We start from the raw sequence: 17,673 nt of genomic DNA, 5'->3' as shown, positions 1-17,673 counted from the left end.
TCAAGTAAATATTACTGTTTTTTTAATTTTTCTGCATAAAATCCGCCAATATGTCCCTAGATACTTTAGCCTATATATGCTTTTGAAGACTTAAGACAGAAATCGAGACAGTCCTTAGCAGAGGCAGTGGCATCAGAAGCTAGGTCCCCAGCTTGACCCTTCAAAGGCATGTCCATTCAGCCTTGATATAAGATCTGACTGACAGCCACCATGTAGTGATGCTTTAAAGAGTAAAAATGTAAAGATCAGACTATTCAGTAGAGTGCATTGATAAGCATATTCCATAAATATACATTCCTTCTTTATTTTTAAAGGTATATAGGATTTAATGATATCATAATTTCTAGAAAGGTTCTTTGTTGCTGTGCACTGTCCATAATGGCAGGGCATGCAAGCGACAGTCATGCGAAAGTAATTCAACTGAATAAAGGCAGGCGTCATCAAAAAGCTTTTATAGTGAGCATCATTGAGTTTAAATATGCATCTTAAACCCATCAACTTTCCACTCTGACAAATCCATCTTTCTTTAGTGTCACTGGAGTGATGTACAGACGTCAACAGACAACAGGTCATACAGAAATATTCATATTGGTTTGCATGGATAGCACTTTTTTTTTATTGATATATCAGATTGTAAAACATTGCTGATTTCAAACCTTGATATTTTCATTTTCTGTTTCTGGAGATACATCAAAGCCAAGTTAACAATATATCAGTAAAGGCTTAGTCCCGATCCATGCTAACTAGAAATGGTTACTGTTTATCAAGATCAAAATAGTTTTTAAACAATTCAATGAGTAAAGTCCACACAGACCTGGGTATAGGGCATATCAGCAGCATTCATGTCCCTATATGATAATAATATATAAAGGCAGCATAAAGTAGTGAATTTAACTACAAACAAGCTGTCAAATAAAAAGCAAAACAGCATTGGGACGTAGAGCTTGACAAGAAAACATGTGGATGTTGTAACAAAGATAATGGCAGGTGATTGTGTGTGCTTTATATTAGCTTTAGTGTCAGACTTATGCTTTAGTTTATGGATGGATTATTGGTTGTGACTCCCATACGTATACTTGATCGAGGCTGATTTTTAAAAAGTATTGGTTCATACCATGTGAGAAGAAATTGTTCTTTCTCTTGACATCCTCTAGATGGCAGAAGTTCCATCCATCATGACCAGATTACAGTTGTCAAGAGGTGTTTATAACAAATTTATTACAAATATTTGATAATGTTTGACTGTATAGGCAACATTATGTAGCACAAACGGAGCAAGAACAAACAATTGTTTCCATTGAAAGTCTGGTATTATATCATGTTAGGTCTGCATTAAATTATTTCTTGAAGAATCATTTTGTAGGTAAAAGAAATCCCATCATAATTTCTCAAAGCCTAGATGTTTGTTGAAATTTGTTAACGTTTTTAGGGTCTGACCATGAGTCCAAAAACTCAAAGATATGCAGCTTAACTAATATTATAAAGGACCAAATATTTGAAAGGCTGGAACCTGTGATTTTTAGATTAAAAACAATTAACCCATCACAACCAGAATAAAAACAGAATATATGTTAATATATTGTTAATTTATAATTCAATAGTCATTGACACATCAATTGTTAATTTTAGGATAAACACTCAATATGTACACTCAATGCCCTGTTCCCTTGATCAATGGCATTGGAAATTAGAAATACTTTGAAAAAATTTGCACTCGTAGGAAAGAGTGTGTAAACGTCTTAAAACTGACATGCAGTCATTCAAAAATGCAAATGAAAGTTGCTACAAGTTTTCAATAAAGCGTAAACGACTTGTTCTTAACTACTGATACACTAAAAGCTCTGACCCCACATGTTAAAGGTATTATATACTCAGCCACAGGGATGGCATTTCAGGCCACTGTGTCCTTGAGGTTAAACTGCAGCAACTGTCAAGCTCTGTCAAAAATTCATTATAATGATTTGGCTAAAAGCAGAGACCCTCTGTCCCCTTCCTTAAACGGGAGCCGTTTGAGGAAGTATTTAGTATTTGCTTAATAAGTCACAACATTGCATTTGTGAGGATATTATACTGTACATATCCATTTAGTTTATCCTTGGATTTGTACATAGAACCAGTCATGATTATCTCTATGGACATTTTCAGATAAATAGACCCACTTCCTCCAGGGAAAAAATATTGTTATGAAGGCTGTAGTTTTTCAATGGACATTGGACATGTGGTGTCATGTATTAAACACAGTTTTATCATCTAATTCAATCATGACCTCTAGGAAATAAAACATTATAATTTTCACCTTCTTGTAATGAACATTCTTGTTTCGATGTCAGTTTAGAATGAGACCTTTATATTTAGGAACAGGTCTTCTTTCCCACAGAGTCCTTCCTTACACAGTAAAACACTGGCACTAGAAGGGGCCTCTTTTTATGTTAACTGAAGGCCACCAGTGGCTGTCCAACATGCTTGGTAGGGGAGGGTCAGGTAAGAGTTATTCATTTGGTAGTAATCTGCTACCCCCCCACTGTGGACCTCTAATTTCCACACACCAAACCTTTAAAACATGGTGGACATAAATTGATCAATCCCTTTAGAGCTCCATTTTCTCAAATGTGGGTAATTGTCAAAATTAATGACATTGTTTCCATTATAAATGGCAATGTTTATGAATTTTAGCAGTGAGAGTGAAATTACTAATATCTGCATTTCAGTGGAAATCCTAGATATCAGTAAATAAGTGTAAATGCTAAACAGTTCAGTATGTCTTAACAGAGAATTATGTTTGTCTTTTTGTGTCCAGTTAGCAGGGCTACATGAGGTTGTTTGTCAACATTGGTTTAATTCAGTCAGATAACATTAGAATAATTTCTTAACCAAATGTTTTGGTTTCTTTCTTTAAGAATCAAGTGCGAGACTGCAGAAGGAGCATCTGCTCTCCTTCTTGATTTCCTCCATGTACTTTATCAAGTCAAGATATTATTTTTAATCTTCAAATGTGTTGTTTCCTATAAAATTAAAATAATGAAATGCTACAAATATTCAGTGATAAATCCATTGTCACTGGAAAAGAGCAGTTCTTCAAACATCACATTCAGTGAAAAGAAATCCATCATTTTGTGCAATCACATTGATCCATTTGAGATCTCTCTGCTGCCACTGCTCTCAACTGACTGACTGGGCAGATCAGTTGGATTGTCATAGTAATTACCTTTGTTTTGTACCTGTCTGTTATCAAAGTGACTCATTTTGGCTTGTCCCCTCTCTTCGTAACGGTTTAGAATTGGCACCAGTTCATCGGCAAAGCTTTGGTGACTCATTTTGTTAAGCCCAATGTTGTGACTGTTTCTCATTCGTGCATGTCTGCTATCATGGCCTGTTCTCATAGGCATTGGTCCTTTGTCTATGTGGCTGGCTTTTATTGGCATCTGCCTGGTATGGTGCTTGTTGCAAACAGTGATCTTATTGGCTTGCAGGGCGTAACGTGAAAACCAGTCCCTGTCAAATGCAGCCCGCAGCTGCTCCACCACTGTGGATTTCCTCTTCTCGATACCTTCTGGATGGCTGATTACCAGGCCTGCTCCTGCATTAAAGTTAAACTCATTTCCCACCCAGTCAAGGTTACCTGTCCGGACACAGATAAAGAAACAAATTAGTGACCACCGTTTGTCAAAAATATCTCATAGCAAAATAATTAGACAAAAACATCATGCATGAATTAACAATGCCATGCAGTATTAATAAAATTGAATCACTGACCATTTTGCAAAATGTTTTCAAAGTTAGATGAAAAGATTGATACCATAATGATGGTCTGTGTGTTAAAGGGATAGTTCAGTGGTTTTGAAGTGGGGTTGTGTGAGGTACTAATGCATAGTTAATATGTTACCTTATGGAGATGGTGATCAACACTGTCATTTTACAAAGTTTGGAAGAGAAGTGGAAGTAGTGTAAGTCCCACTGTTGCAGAGGGGACCACCGAAAAATGTCTTTTTTGCCACATTTGAAATTCAATTGTACGCTAAATAAAGTATTTCTTCACTGCTTTAGTTTTCCGCAAGACAGCTGTTTATTTTTGAACTTTTTTTCAAGTGTACTTTGACCATGTATTACTACACCAACTCACACTGGTGCAAAGCAGCAGCCTATTACTCTGCAGTTCTTCTTCTGTACACTCTGGTTCATAAAGGTATCCTCTTACGTCCACAGTGAATGGCATGTCTTCATCTCTTGCATAATCACTCATTTTTATTTTCTTGTGTCTCTTGGATCAGCTGTAGTAGCTGTAGTAAGTCTAACAGCTGATTTGCGGATTGATACGCTGATTCTCTGCACCGGCGCTAGTTGGTGTAGTAATACATGACTGAAGTACGCTTGAAAAAAAGTCCAAAAATTTATTGGCTGTCTGGCGGCAAATTATAGCAGAGAAAAAATACATTATTTAGTGTACAATTGAACAGATTTTTTGGGTTTTTTTTTGGTCCCCTCTGCATCAATGGGACTATGACTTTCGCTACTTCCACTTCTCCTCCAAACTCCATAAAATGACACTGATCACCATCTCCATAAGATAACATATAAACGATGCATAAGTACCTCATACAACCCCACTTCAAAATCACTGAACTATCCCTTTAAACACTGAGATTGGACCAGGCGGTGATTAGCTTAACAAAAAGGGGAAAACTGGCTCTTTTCAAAGTTCAAAAATATAAATTTGGGCAGATTAAACAATACAATCCATTATATTTATTACCGAAAATGAACACTTTTGAGGTGCTGGTAGTTATGTTTTACCTACGGTGAGAGCCACTAGCTGTTTCCACATGCTTCCAGTAATTCTATGCTAAGCTTATCTTATCCAAATTCTATCTCTATAGCTAATGCAAACAAATCAATGTGGTATCAATGCTCTCATTCAATTCTTAGAGAGAAAACAAATAACAGTATCTCTCAAAATGCTGAATTGTTTCAGGACTATTCCTTTAAGCCAACTGAAAATGACATCTGTACCAAGTGGTCAAGGGAAAAAGGACAAGGTTATAAGGTCTAGTTCATGAGCTCACCAAGATAAATTGCTCTGTCTGTCACCATAAACCTATTATGGTTTATTCCCTGGAGACTGCCATCCCTCTGCACTCTGGGGTTGAAGAACTTCTACACATATACACACGATGGTGCAGTGAGCACTGATAAAGTGTGTAAGAATTGTATATTGTAGTAGTGGCCTTGTACTTACAGCTTCCAGAGAGCAGTTTGCCTGCTCCATACATAGACTCCTCAGGGACCAGATAAAGTTGAAAGTAAGTGGATGAGTCTTTTCCCAGCAACTTGTCAGCAGACGTACCCGCACCTTCCTCAGGATCAGAGCCTCCCGGATAAGGCCATCGATACGAGACCAATACCTTGACACAGACACACACACACACACACACACACACAACTGTAGGCACATAGCCAGATGGACGCACAGGCATACATAGTCTTTATTAACTTGAAACAAAGCAAGGTTTCAAGCTTTTGATGATAAACGTCTATGAGATCATTCCAAAGCTGCAATGGCAGGTTAGAGTGATTCTAACTTGTGAGCGTTGCTGCTAAGGAGAGGCAGGTAATCGATGATGGATATATATATGAAATGACGGGCTTCTTGGATGACCATGGAAATGGCTTCCAGATCACTGCTACGATCTTTGGGGATGAAAGCATCTGGGGAGCTCTGTCAATAGAAGAGAAGAGACAGCAAAAAGAATTAGGGAGTGTTGGTGTTGGCTGGTAAGAACCAGTGTTTGTGTTCTCCTCTCAGAAGAGATGCACATGAAACATCTTTCGAGTGTTGTGTAAAGAGATGTATATTACCACAGTGATGTTTAATTAAAAAAGGAATCTTAATAATATGCAGAAAATCATGTTTTTTACACTTACCATCATTATTATTCACAAAGGACCATTAGGATTTGATGTGTGTGCGCGTGTAGAAAAGTCTTGAAAGTCTTTTAACTTCTTGTTGAATATAACTGTGATGGGCTTCAGCCCTCACAAAGTCGAGGATTGTCTCAAAGACAAAGGAGAGCCACTGAACTCAGTCTACATCTATACTACTACAAACCGTTTTAAAACAAAATTGATCTCTGTCCAGACGAGCGTTTTAATTCTGTATCAGTTTTAATCCCTGTCTATACTAACACGCCTGAAAATGTATGTCATCTGACCATTCATGTATTGAACGCACATTGTCTACTCTACAGTAATTTACTGCAGAATTGCATATTCACAGAAATTGAATAATCTTGGGCCGATGACAAGGTGGACCTGTTAAGGACTATACATGTTTACAACTGATAAAGTTTATAGTTAGAGCTGCTCAGGTGTTTACCGAACCATCATCAATCATCAGCTTCAAATTTGGTGTGTCATGTTAACACATATGACATGAAAAGTTATCAAAATCCTGACTTTTCGTCAGAGGCCCTTGCCGTGACATTGTGGCGAATTTTGATCATTCGCCATGAAACAAGAAGTTGGTACATAGTCCACTCTCACCCAAACTTCCCAGGCATGATAACGGTCCCTCCCTTAACACATCTACAACTCAATATTGACCGATTGTTATAGCGCCACCTGCTGGGAACAGTAAGTGACATGTTTTATGCTTTTACGTCCTCTGTGTTGCAGGGTTGACCAGATCCACCTTAAAATTGCTGAGAAAATCTAAACACTTAGATGATGTCACATCTTTGACCTTTCCTCCCACACCCTCCCTGTGGCGTGGGCGGCGAACATCGTGTTGCCGCAATGAAACATCAGACTGTCATAACTCTGCCATATGTGGTCATATCTTCACCAAATTTCTCAGGCATAACAGTCCCGCCCTCAACACATTTGGATGTTAATATTGAACCAAGGTTATAACGCCACCTACTGGCAACGGAAGTTAAACGTTTTGTACTTCTACACCCTCTTCCATGCAGGTTCAACAGATTCACCTCAGTTTTGGTCTGCTAAGTTGTGAGACATTGACAATGTTATACATGGTGAAACTTTTGACCATGTATTAAACGCTGTTGCCATGACAACCAATTGTTTGCCAAATTCATCCACTTCATACTTGACCAGAAAAGCTTCAACACTTTGATTGTCATTTAGGGAAATCTGTGATATTTCGTCTGACGGCCGCCTTTACATGGTGCACTCAACGCATTATGTACACGGACACAGGATTTGAAATCTGCAACATATCCTGACTTGCTACACGTAAGCGAGGGCCCGCTTGACACTGCTCGCAGTTTAAAAAACTGCACAACAACATGCTCTAGTTATTATTATTTTAATTATGAACAATGTCATTTCATCAAGTATATCAGTATTATTTCATAAAAAATTATCTGAAAGAGGTTAAAGCAACGGTTATACAACCGTTCTCTCACTCTCTCTCTCTCTCTTCTCTCCCCTTCTTTTCTGCTACCGGTCATGGCCCACAACTGAGACCGGTTCTACTAGAAATTTCTTCAAGTTAAAAGGGAGTTTTTTCTTCTCCACATTTGCCAAGTCCTTGCCCATTGTGGGTACTGTTGGGTTTCTCTGTCATATTGTGAGGTCTTGACCTTAAGATAATGGTAGTTGTAATTTGGTGCTATACAAATACAATTTTATTGAATTGAACATTTTGCCTTCACTGCTGGTAGTGGAGTTGTGACTGAACTAATCAGGAAGCGAAAGCAGATGACTACATTTCCAAAAATCTCCATTTTTGCCTGTCCAAACTTCTACTACTACTACTACTACTACTATTACTACTACTACTACTAATAATAATAACAATACATTTCATTTGTAACCCACTTTACATTAGAAACAATCTTAAAGTGCTACAAGGTAAAAGCATCAGTATAAAAAGACAGACAAATAGCTAACAGCTAAAAATCTAGCATCATAAAAATATGAGCATAATCTACTGCTTTAGATGGACCGGTAAGTAAGGAAGGAGACCTTGTATTCAATCCTAGCAGAGACTACAATGCAGCCAGAAATTTTCAAACTAAAACATGGCCACCAGCTTTTCCAAAATTTTCAGTTTTAGGTAATTGGAAACTGGATGGCAGGGGTGTGGGTAGCAGGCGTTAACATAGCAATAGTGATTTGTTTTAAAATGAAAACAGTAATGTGGATGTGGCCTCAGTCTTCCACGGTCCTTCATATTTTCAAACCTCTGTGTGAAGTCTTCTTCTGGACCTAAATACCGGCTAGCATTTGTCACTGTGTCCCAGGACCCATGACGGTACTGTTGTGCATGAGCACCGTGGGTATATGAGAACTCCGGCCTGCATGTTATCTCAGAAGCCTGACTGACCGCATGGTCTTCTGAAGAAAAAGAAACAGACCAAAGAAAGGCACGCCAAGACCCCTGGACCCCCGCAGCGACTTGCGGCAACCCCGCATCTCCCACCTGGGGGCGTGATTTGGACACAGCCCAACTCGCATCCCTCATTGGCAGAAACCCGCACGGCACCGCGAGGGGTCTCGTCGTGACACCACAGACTCTATAATAGAATGCAATGCCAAACACTCATCGCACTCCAGGTACAAGACCCACTTTGATCAGGTGGGTTCCTCTGTCCTACAAAGAAGGCAACCACTTCTAACTTAGACCAGCTGAGCCGCTGCGCCCCTTCATTACACAGACCAGGTGCTGGACCTCAGTCATTATCGAATGAGCCTTACTGCTGCTTTGATCGCTTTCCCTTCGCTTTTTTACTTGCGAACATTTACACACACTCGTGGGTGCTTGAGAGATTTTGGTCCGAAGTTAACTTCATCCCTTCTCTCCTTTGTTAGAGTCACATGTTTAAAGGTAACCGCCGTTTAACTTGAAGTCTCACGCCCAACCTTTCTTTGGCGCCACGTGACGTCCCAGGTCACGTCCGCCATCTTGTTCCTCCTCCCCTTTTCACGGGCACACGCCTCTGCACGCACGCACACACACACACAGACTAACACACTTTGGTTTGTTGTTTTCATATGATGATCATATGATATATGATTGGTAGCTTAGCATATAGTAGACATTTATTGATAAAAGTAGTATTAATTGTACATTGATGTTGCTAAAGTTAATAAACGCTGTCATATTTTAAAGCGAAGTTGTTTTGTGTTATTTCCCTGTACATTGTGATAAAGGCTGGTTGACAAAGTCAGTGCTTGGCTTCACACCTTCAGTTCACTCATATCTACCAGATATGTGAACACCTTTAATTCTTGAGACTGAATTGACTATTTGGTTGTTGGTCCCGGTTTCCGGGTGGTGCCCCCATGCTATTAACATTGATTAATAAGCTCTATTGATTTTCATAATTCATAATTATCTTGGATAATTATAAATTATTGCTGATAACCAAATTAACCCAAACCGATGCACAACAGTACCATGCCAATAAAACCTCAGCTCCCTTCTCTTCACTCTCTTTGGTGCATTCCCCATCAGCTCCAACAACAGACTGAAAAACTCTTTCATCCCCCTGGCCATCTGACTGTACAACAGCTCCTAGTCAAGGCAGGAAGGACAATAGAATAGGACAATTTATTTCTACCTCCATTTGCACATCCATTTGCACTGTTCCCGTTTTGCACTGTCATAAGCTAGTTTTTATAGTTTCATATTTAATTTTGTATTTTTATTTTTATGTAGGATTGATGTATGTTTAATGTATGTATGTTCGTAAATGCTGCTGGATGCCTGAATTTCCCTCGGGATAAATAAAGTATCTACTACTACTGCTACTACTACTACTAGGTAAGCCCACTCTGACCTGACGTCCATGGCTATCATTTCCCTTCCTTTGAAAGGAGGTGCCGGCGGTAACTTTGATATTAATTAAAGTTAGTATTTGATATCGATATCCCTTAATATTATTTTTTTCTGATAAGCTGTAACACTTAAAGAGATATTAATCTTGTATCAATGGACAGAACATCGAAATGAACTGCAGTCTGCTGCAGTTCGGATGACATCACCATCACTCATCTGCCAGAAGCAGTTGACGCTTACAGTGTTCTGCAGAGCCGCTGTGTGTTAAAAATATACTCTCCCACCCTGCTCCCACCTAGCTGTCACCTCCACTAGAGATGGCTGCTGCACTTGACTTTGTTGTACAAATTTACTTTACAGCTACGGTGGCCCTAAAGTGCAAACCACAACAGCAAATCACAACCAACAGCAATTTACCACAACGCAACAGCAACTCACACAACACAACAGCAAATCACACAACACAACAGCAACTCATACAACAGGACAGCAATTCACCACAACACAACAGCAACTCACACTACACAACAGCATTGGTGACGTCTAGCAAGCTAATGGTTCCCGACTGCGGTGAAGTTAGTTTCAAGTAGGATACAAAACTAACTTCACCACGGTGATGTAAGGGGTCGGTGTTATGGCGAGTTCTGCTTCTATCGAGCCAAAATGACCCAAAATATGAGCTGGTAAAACCATAAGTCTCCAGAAATAAAGTTACAGTGTGGATGTGCAATATTCGGCAGAGGCTACTAACGTCACCGCCGTGAAGTTAGTTTTATATCCAGCTTGAAGCCAACTTCACCGAAGTTGGTAACCGCTAGCTTGCTAGACATCCTGGGCCGGTGTTGTGGCATGACAATCAAGAACATAACGGAGGGATAACGCAGTGAGGGCAATACATATTGCAGCTCCGATCTTTATATGTTTCTCTTTACACAGTACCTTTTGCCTTTACTACCCCCGGAGAAACTGCAAACATTAACTTGCGCATTGTAAATGAAAGAGAGTCCAACCAATCAGGAAGAGGATCAGTGTTCGATACATACTTACCCTTTCTGTTTCAGTCTCACCAATGCTGTTGTGTTGTGTGATTTGCTGTTGTGTTGATTTACTGTCGTGTTGTGTGAGTTGCTGTTGAGTTGTGGGGAATTGCTGTCGTTTTGTGGTGATTTGCTGTTGTGTAGTGGTGATTTGCTGTTGTGTTGTGGTGAATTGCTGTCCTGTTGTGTGAGTTCCTGTTTTGTTGTGGTGAATTGCTGTCGTGTTGTTTGATTTTCTGTTGTGTTGTGGTGAATTGCTGTTGTGTTGTGGTGAATTGCTGTCATGTCAGTTGCTGTTGTGTCTTGGTGAATTGCTGTCGTGTTGTGTGATTAGCTGTTGTGTTGTGTGAGTTGCTGTTGCGTTGTGGTGAATTGCTGTCGTGTTGTGTGAGTTGCTGTTGTGGTTTGCACTTCAGGGCCACCATATATAGCCCCTTGTTTTAATGCCTTAATACCTGTGTCTAATTTTTGTATTTTAATTATCTCACAGAAGACATTTTGTCTTTCATAACAGGAAAATCACAGGTGGAACTGATAACATGCTGATAACAACGCTAATGCGGCATTTATAAGCCCTGCATACCCACAGTAGTCTTCAGCAGATCCCCTGGATTAATGTACAATACAATCTAATGTTAGGAATGTGACATACAGAGATGAAGGCCTGAGCCTTGGTGCTGTTGAGAGTGAGTTCAAGAGGTGTGTTCTTGTTGAAGAGAGCAAAGAGACGCTTTGACCAGAAGGAGGGGATGAAGTCTTTATATTCAAGTCCCCAGTAGAGACTGAACAATCTGTGGAGGTCCAAAGCCAGACAGCTGCAGTTGTACACCAACACACCCAGCTCCTTTCTCTGGAGAGAAGGGAACAACATTTCAGTTAGATCATCATTAGCATAGGGAAAGCCAACATTTACATCTAAATCTTTGTAATTATCTAGACTATTATCCCGTGGCTCAGTAGATAGAGAGGTCCACAAACTGTAGGGTCGTTGGTTCGATCCCCTTTTCCCCCAGTCACCATGCCGAAGCGTCCTTGGGCATGACACTAAATTGCCTCTGGGGGCAGTGTATGAATGTGACAGTAATAGCACTGTAAACTGCACTGTATGAATGTGTGTGTGAATGGGTGAATGTGACTTGTGCTGTAAAAGTGGGGTGGTCAATAAGACAAGAAAAGCGCAATATAAATACAGTCCATTTACCATCATTAGTTTCACCATCATCAACAAAAATGCTATCCATCATATCCCACAAGATTTTAATCAGATTTCCTTTCTGCTGTCTTTTTTTTTCTTACACTGAACTAGACACCCATCCACCTACATATACACAGCATACACCTTCTCCTGGTAAGGTCATGCTGTCCAAGGAGACTCATCTAATTAGAGGCCTTCACCCATTGTCACAGCAAATGCAAAGAGAAGACCCTACATTGCTCTAATTCTGACCACAAACATGGATGTTCTGCTTGTCCATTGGTCTAAAACACCTATGTTAGTTTAATCAAATTTGAAAATGCCATGAAAAAAACCCATTCCAACAATAAATTAAAGAATGGCTTCGGTTGTACAGTAAAGACCAGATTTAGCTCCTTGCAATTCATCTATTAAAACGCCTAACAATTGGCCCTGCATTATAATGAAGAAAAGACAACCCGGCTTCAAAGAAGGAGATGAAAGAATTGCCACTTTCTATTTCTGGATGCGACCTCCTTGCATCCCCCTACTTAATACTCTAATGCAATCACTGTCTACAACTTTTTGTAGAGGAGAGACTGACATGCAACTCATATGTAAATATAAGCTTACTGTCTGGACAAATGCAAATGGTAAATGGACTGTATCTATATAGCGCTTCTGTAGTCTTATCAACCACTCAAAACACTTTACAGTCACATTTACCCATTCACACACAATTATGGTGCTGACACACCCATCAGTGGCAATTTAGGTTTAAGTGTCTTGCCCAAAGACACTTCGGCAGGTGGACTGGAGGAGCCAGGGATTAAACCATCAACTTTCTGGATAGTGGATGACTCTTTATATCTCCTGAGCCACAAATGTGTCTTTGGTAGGGTTAATCACTTGCCAGGATATGTATATCAACTGAATTTTTCTAATATATCTAAAGAAAATCCAAATATGTGACCCTTAGGGCAGCTGTAACCATCAATATTGAGTAAAAATTCAAATAAGAGCACATATTTTAAATAATCTGTCTTGCCAAATAAACCTGTGATCATGATACTCTTTTAACTTATTTCAGATGTAAAGCGGATACAAAATTCAATTCACAAAACACATGGTGTAACCTGTAACAATTTCAAAAATTTGAATTTAAGTACATTTAAACAATCAGAGAACAGAGATTCTAATGTGTTATATCAACAAATGTCTCTGCAACAGCCTGTTTTTGTGCATCACAATATGTTTACGCATAAATGTATTCTGTGATGTGTTGTGTTTTGTTAATGATTTTTTTGTTTTTTTGTTTTGATACTGTGGCCAGGGATCTCCAGTCCATGCTTGCACTGCCGATGTAGAAATGGCTCCTGTCGACCACCCAGAAGGAGGAGAGAAGGTGACCTGTAGTCAGTGCTGTCATGTTCATATATTGGACCTCAGCATCTAGAAATGAGAGAGAAACAGAGATGTCATGAAAAAGCAGGGGTGAAAAAAGATGGAAAGGCTGAAATAAACAAAGCGAGACTGAAAGGGCTGAGGAAGAGAATACATTTAATAGACTAAACAGACAGACAGAGGTTGGCTGCAGCATGTTTGAACACAAACCACTGACTGTGTCTGGCAAGTGTCCTGAGCTCGGTTGAGTCAATCAACCCGCTGGAGATCTTCAGCTGGATTCCTTTTGCTTTCAGCCCCTGCAGCCTGGACAGCAGAGCCCTGCCCTGATGGAAGCACACCAACAAATCACTTCTGTCTCATGAAAAAGTATGTAGTTTTCAGATTTTCTAATATTGTGGCACCATCAATAACCATGTGCTAGTTTTGTAATATTTTCTTTATTTTGTTGATTTGATGCAGTATTCATGTTTGTGGGTGACACTTTTCTTTCTATGTTGTGCAGTCCTTCTTCTGCTCACTGGGACAGACATCAATGTGTTAGTGTGTGTATATGAGAGAGAGAGATTGTGCAAAGAGGGAAGCACACTGCTCTACAATGAGCAACGGCACAAAACATTAAGTTGGAGGTCTTATACGTGTTAAAAAAATAATAAAAATAATACTGTGGTGGAGCAAATATAATGTATATAGTGTGCATTTATAGTAGCCAATATACAATGCAGGGTATATGCATAGTTTGTCATGCTTTTCATTTATGATTTGAGGCGATGTAGCTAATGACACCTTCATATGTGAGGATAAAAGTTATTTACAGTGTAACAGAACTGAAATGTCACATAATATTTTCACAGAACAAATCATGATTTTTCTCGACATGCATTCACAAAAAAAAAAAATCCAGATTATGAGACAATAATCAGAAATGCACGTTTTTTTGGGGGGCAATTATTTGTGGAGCTTGCTGAAGGCTGAAAGATCATTAGTTCTTCTTTGCTTTGAGGCCTCAGGAGGAATTATTACTTTCCAATCAAAAGCATCAGGCTTTCGTTAGTCCTGACTTATTCCAGTGTGTGTGTTTGTGTGTGTGTGTGTGTGTGTGTGTGTCCCCGTGTGTGTGTGTGTGTGTGTGTGTGAAAGAGAGAGAGAACAGAGCCCAGCCACACCCTCGAGGCAACTTCCAATAACACATGAATAGCTTGCTTCAATCAGCATGAAAATGGTCCAGTCAAATATTTTACTGGTATAGCCGGTTGGGTTTCAAATAATGCATGGCACTGTGACAGATTTTCCAGCACTGATTTCTGGGCTTTGCGCCTTACAAATACAGATACTGCAGGTTGCAACCACTCACCCCTCTGCTTCCTCAGAGTTGGTATCCGGTTTGGTTGTGCCACAGTCTAGCATGGCTGTAATTTGTTTGGCATGGCCATGATGTCATGCCTCCCTGCAAAGTCTCCTCCAATCAAAGGCATGCAGCCTTGCCATTCTTTTTCCTCCACCCAGCAGCATGGCTCATTTAATATTTAGCTCCATTGTAGTGCGACTGCCGTGGCTACGGCCTGAGGGAGTGAATTACTCCGCCTTGGGGCTTCTGCTGGGGCCAGTGTGTTTCCAATGAGGTAGGCTGTTTGTGTTTGACCTGCCTGTCATCCTGTTTTTTACTGCACAGCAACTAATTATTATTGAGGTCTTATTTTTTTTCAGATGCAGATTTTATGTTTTCACATTTTCACATTTCACACCTTTTTCCTGCTTTCAGGTCTATTTTTCACTTTCAAATCGTTTTTTTTGCATTTCAGTCTTTTGGCACTCACTGGCATTGGGGCATGGTGTCAACCGAGAGGGGTGTGGAAGTCATTATCATTAAAAAAATAATGAAACAGTGACAATGTTGCATTTTTGAACAAGCTGTTGTAGACCAGGCTTGGCACTAATCAGCAGTATGAGAGGTACAAACTAAGCCATATTGTGCAGTTCAACAGCCATACATTCAATTATGGCGTTGCTTACTTCGCCGCATGGCTGTGAACACAGCGCAGTATACGGTAGCAGTGCCCACTGGTGCCATCCCTCAGGTAAGAAATGTTTGCTGTTATACTCTTGGAAATTGTTGTAAAGATTAAAATGATTGAAATGTGAACAATTCTGATTGGGTTTTTTTCACTTTCAGATCGATTTTTTTCAGTTCAGACTTTTGGCACTTATCTGGCACAGGAGCGTGGAATCATGGATGATAGCATGTAATGCAGTAATGGCGTCCATTACACCAAGAAAACCTGCTGGTGCCAGCCCTCAGGTAAGAAACGTTCGCTATTTTTCAATACACTCTTGGAAAATGCTGTAAAGATTGAAATGATGGGTATAAAAACGTGTTTAGGTTTGTGATTTGCTGAAGGTGGAAACTAAACACAGAAATAGCATTTACTTTATGCACTGTGGTAAAGTTAGAAAGATATTGACAGATTCAGACTTTACGGATTGATAACTTAACAAGTGCAGCCCCCTCTCAATCAGAATAAGGTACACAATGAGCTATAGCATAATTTTCCTCCAAATGACCTGAAATACTCGATATTTTCAAATTTCTCCCACAAAAACCACAAAACTCATTCACAGACATTGTGGAATCATCACAGGCATCTCCTCTCACAAACTGTAGTCTGTTGCAAGAGGATCTGGCTGCAGACCGCTGAAGCTGTGGAGTTCCCCCTTTTAGACTGGAAACAAGTGACCTCCACTTCTCTAGACCAGAAACCAGTGACTTCCACCTAGTTCCCGTCATATGTATATATTTTTTTATAATTCAGTTACAGATCTGAACTGATATGTATTAAACACAAAAAAAATCAATTAAGAAAGATGGAAATGAAAAATAAATAAACATAAAAATAAATCGATCTGAAAGTGAAAAAAACCTGAAATGTGAATATTTTATTAGTCACTAAAAAAATAAGATATGAATCTGAAATCATTAAGTCTGCAACTGAAAAAAATAAGACCTCAAATTAATGAATGGGAAAAATAAAAATAAACAAGTCATTGAAAAGAATTCCAAAATTGAAATCAAATCAATGATTTAAAAAAAATGTTTCCAACACTTTTTTTTACACACTTTTTTTTTTCAAAGTTCAAGATCAAAACGTGAACTTTCAGTTTCAAATATTTAATTTCAATGTACAAAACATTTGGCCCCAATATAGCTCCTTAGGATTACGTTGCGTATCGTATCATATAATCACAATTATGAACAAATTTACTTTTCTGTCACATTATCGTTGCTGAAAAGTGACTATGTACAATTAATAAGTGCTATACTCAATTTCAGTTGAGAGGTAGTTGAGGTTCTTTTCTTGAATATTTCCCTTTCATTCTAATTTATAGTTCACTCAACTACAAAGGGGGACATTGTAAATTTTCAACAGCTTCCCAGAGAAGAACGTCAGTACAACAACAAACAAAACCTCTGCGCTCATATCTAAGGTACATCAACAAACCTCAACACAACCAGTCCAACCATATTTGCCACAAACAAGCTGTAGGAAAAGAGGGAACACTACAGAACAAACTCTCAAACATATTTATAATTACTAGAACGTCACTCAGTACAGCGCACACCTCTGCCATAGTCCAACACTCCCCTTAAATGTATCAAGCATCTCCAAATTGCACACACTCATAGATATCAGTCCCCTAAATATGACTGATTTCTTTCATCAAATTCCCAGCATCATTTCCTGTGAAATTGGTGAAAATGTAAAAAAAAAGATGTGAATGAGCTTCCAACTGTCATTTTATAAGATGCAGAAAAGGAGACAGACAAAAAGTAAAAATGGGAACAAAATTTAAATAAATGGCACAGCTTTGGTGAAATCTCTGTTGGCTTCCTCTGGTTTTACCTTTCTGGCAGCAGGTTGGAAGCTGGATTCATGATCGGAGGAATTGAGGAGCCACAGCGGGGAAACTATCTCTACGACCCTGATAGCTTGGTCCAGTAAGTGGGACAGTCCCGCTGAGAGAGGGAGGTGTGCTGTACCATTGTCAAAGGAGATGTCTTCTGGAATGTTCTCAACAAGCACTACTCTGTGGAAAATAATGAGAGAAAACAGAAAAAATATATTTGGTACCATAAATTTATGGAAAATTGATGCAGTGCATCAGGAAGACAGAGACCTTAGATGTCTTAAGCAGAATTATTTATTACAGGAGCTTAATATTGAGGGGATTTCTGGTTCGTACAAAGATCAAAAGAGTGTAAG

At 39.2% G+C, this 17,673-nt stretch overlaps 1 protein-coding gene across 2 annotated transcripts in view; it reads right to left on the bottom strand.

The window, feature by feature from the left end:
- Positions 1 to 360: 360 nt before the first annotated feature.
- LOC118283684 (inactive phospholipase D5-like) overlaps positions 361 to 17,673 on the bottom strand; it is a 76,435-nt gene continuing 59,122 nt past the window's right edge. Inside the window, exons 3-10 of one of the 2 annotated variants that reach the window (XM_035605982.2) lie at positions 17,314 to 17,497; positions 13,632 to 13,740; positions 13,335 to 13,462; positions 11,489 to 11,686; positions 5,577 to 5,713; positions 5,234 to 5,399; positions 5,061 to 5,151; positions 361 to 3,619 (exon numbers count right to left, since the gene is read on the bottom strand). In XM_035605982.2, the coding sequence (XP_035461875.2) occupies positions 3,120 to 3,619; positions 5,061 to 5,151; positions 5,234 to 5,399; positions 5,577 to 5,713; positions 11,489 to 11,686; positions 13,335 to 13,462; positions 13,632 to 13,740; positions 17,314 to 17,497 (1,513 nt within the window). In that variant the 3' untranslated portion in view covers positions 361 to 3,119. The remainder of the gene's footprint in view (positions 3,620 to 5,060; positions 5,152 to 5,233; positions 5,400 to 5,576; positions 5,714 to 11,488; positions 11,687 to 13,334; positions 13,463 to 13,631; positions 13,741 to 17,313; positions 17,498 to 17,673) is intronic. The other variant, XM_035605984.2, reaches the window with a different exon arrangement.

This window comes from Scophthalmus maximus, chromosome 10 (assembly GCF_022379125.1).
Source record: "Scophthalmus maximus strain ysfricsl-2021 chromosome 10, ASM2237912v1, whole genome shotgun sequence".
Classification (NCBI taxonomy): domain Eukaryota; kingdom Metazoa; phylum Chordata; class Actinopteri; order Pleuronectiformes; family Scophthalmidae; genus Scophthalmus; species Scophthalmus maximus.
This window is presented reverse-complemented; position numbering and strand designations above follow the sequence as displayed.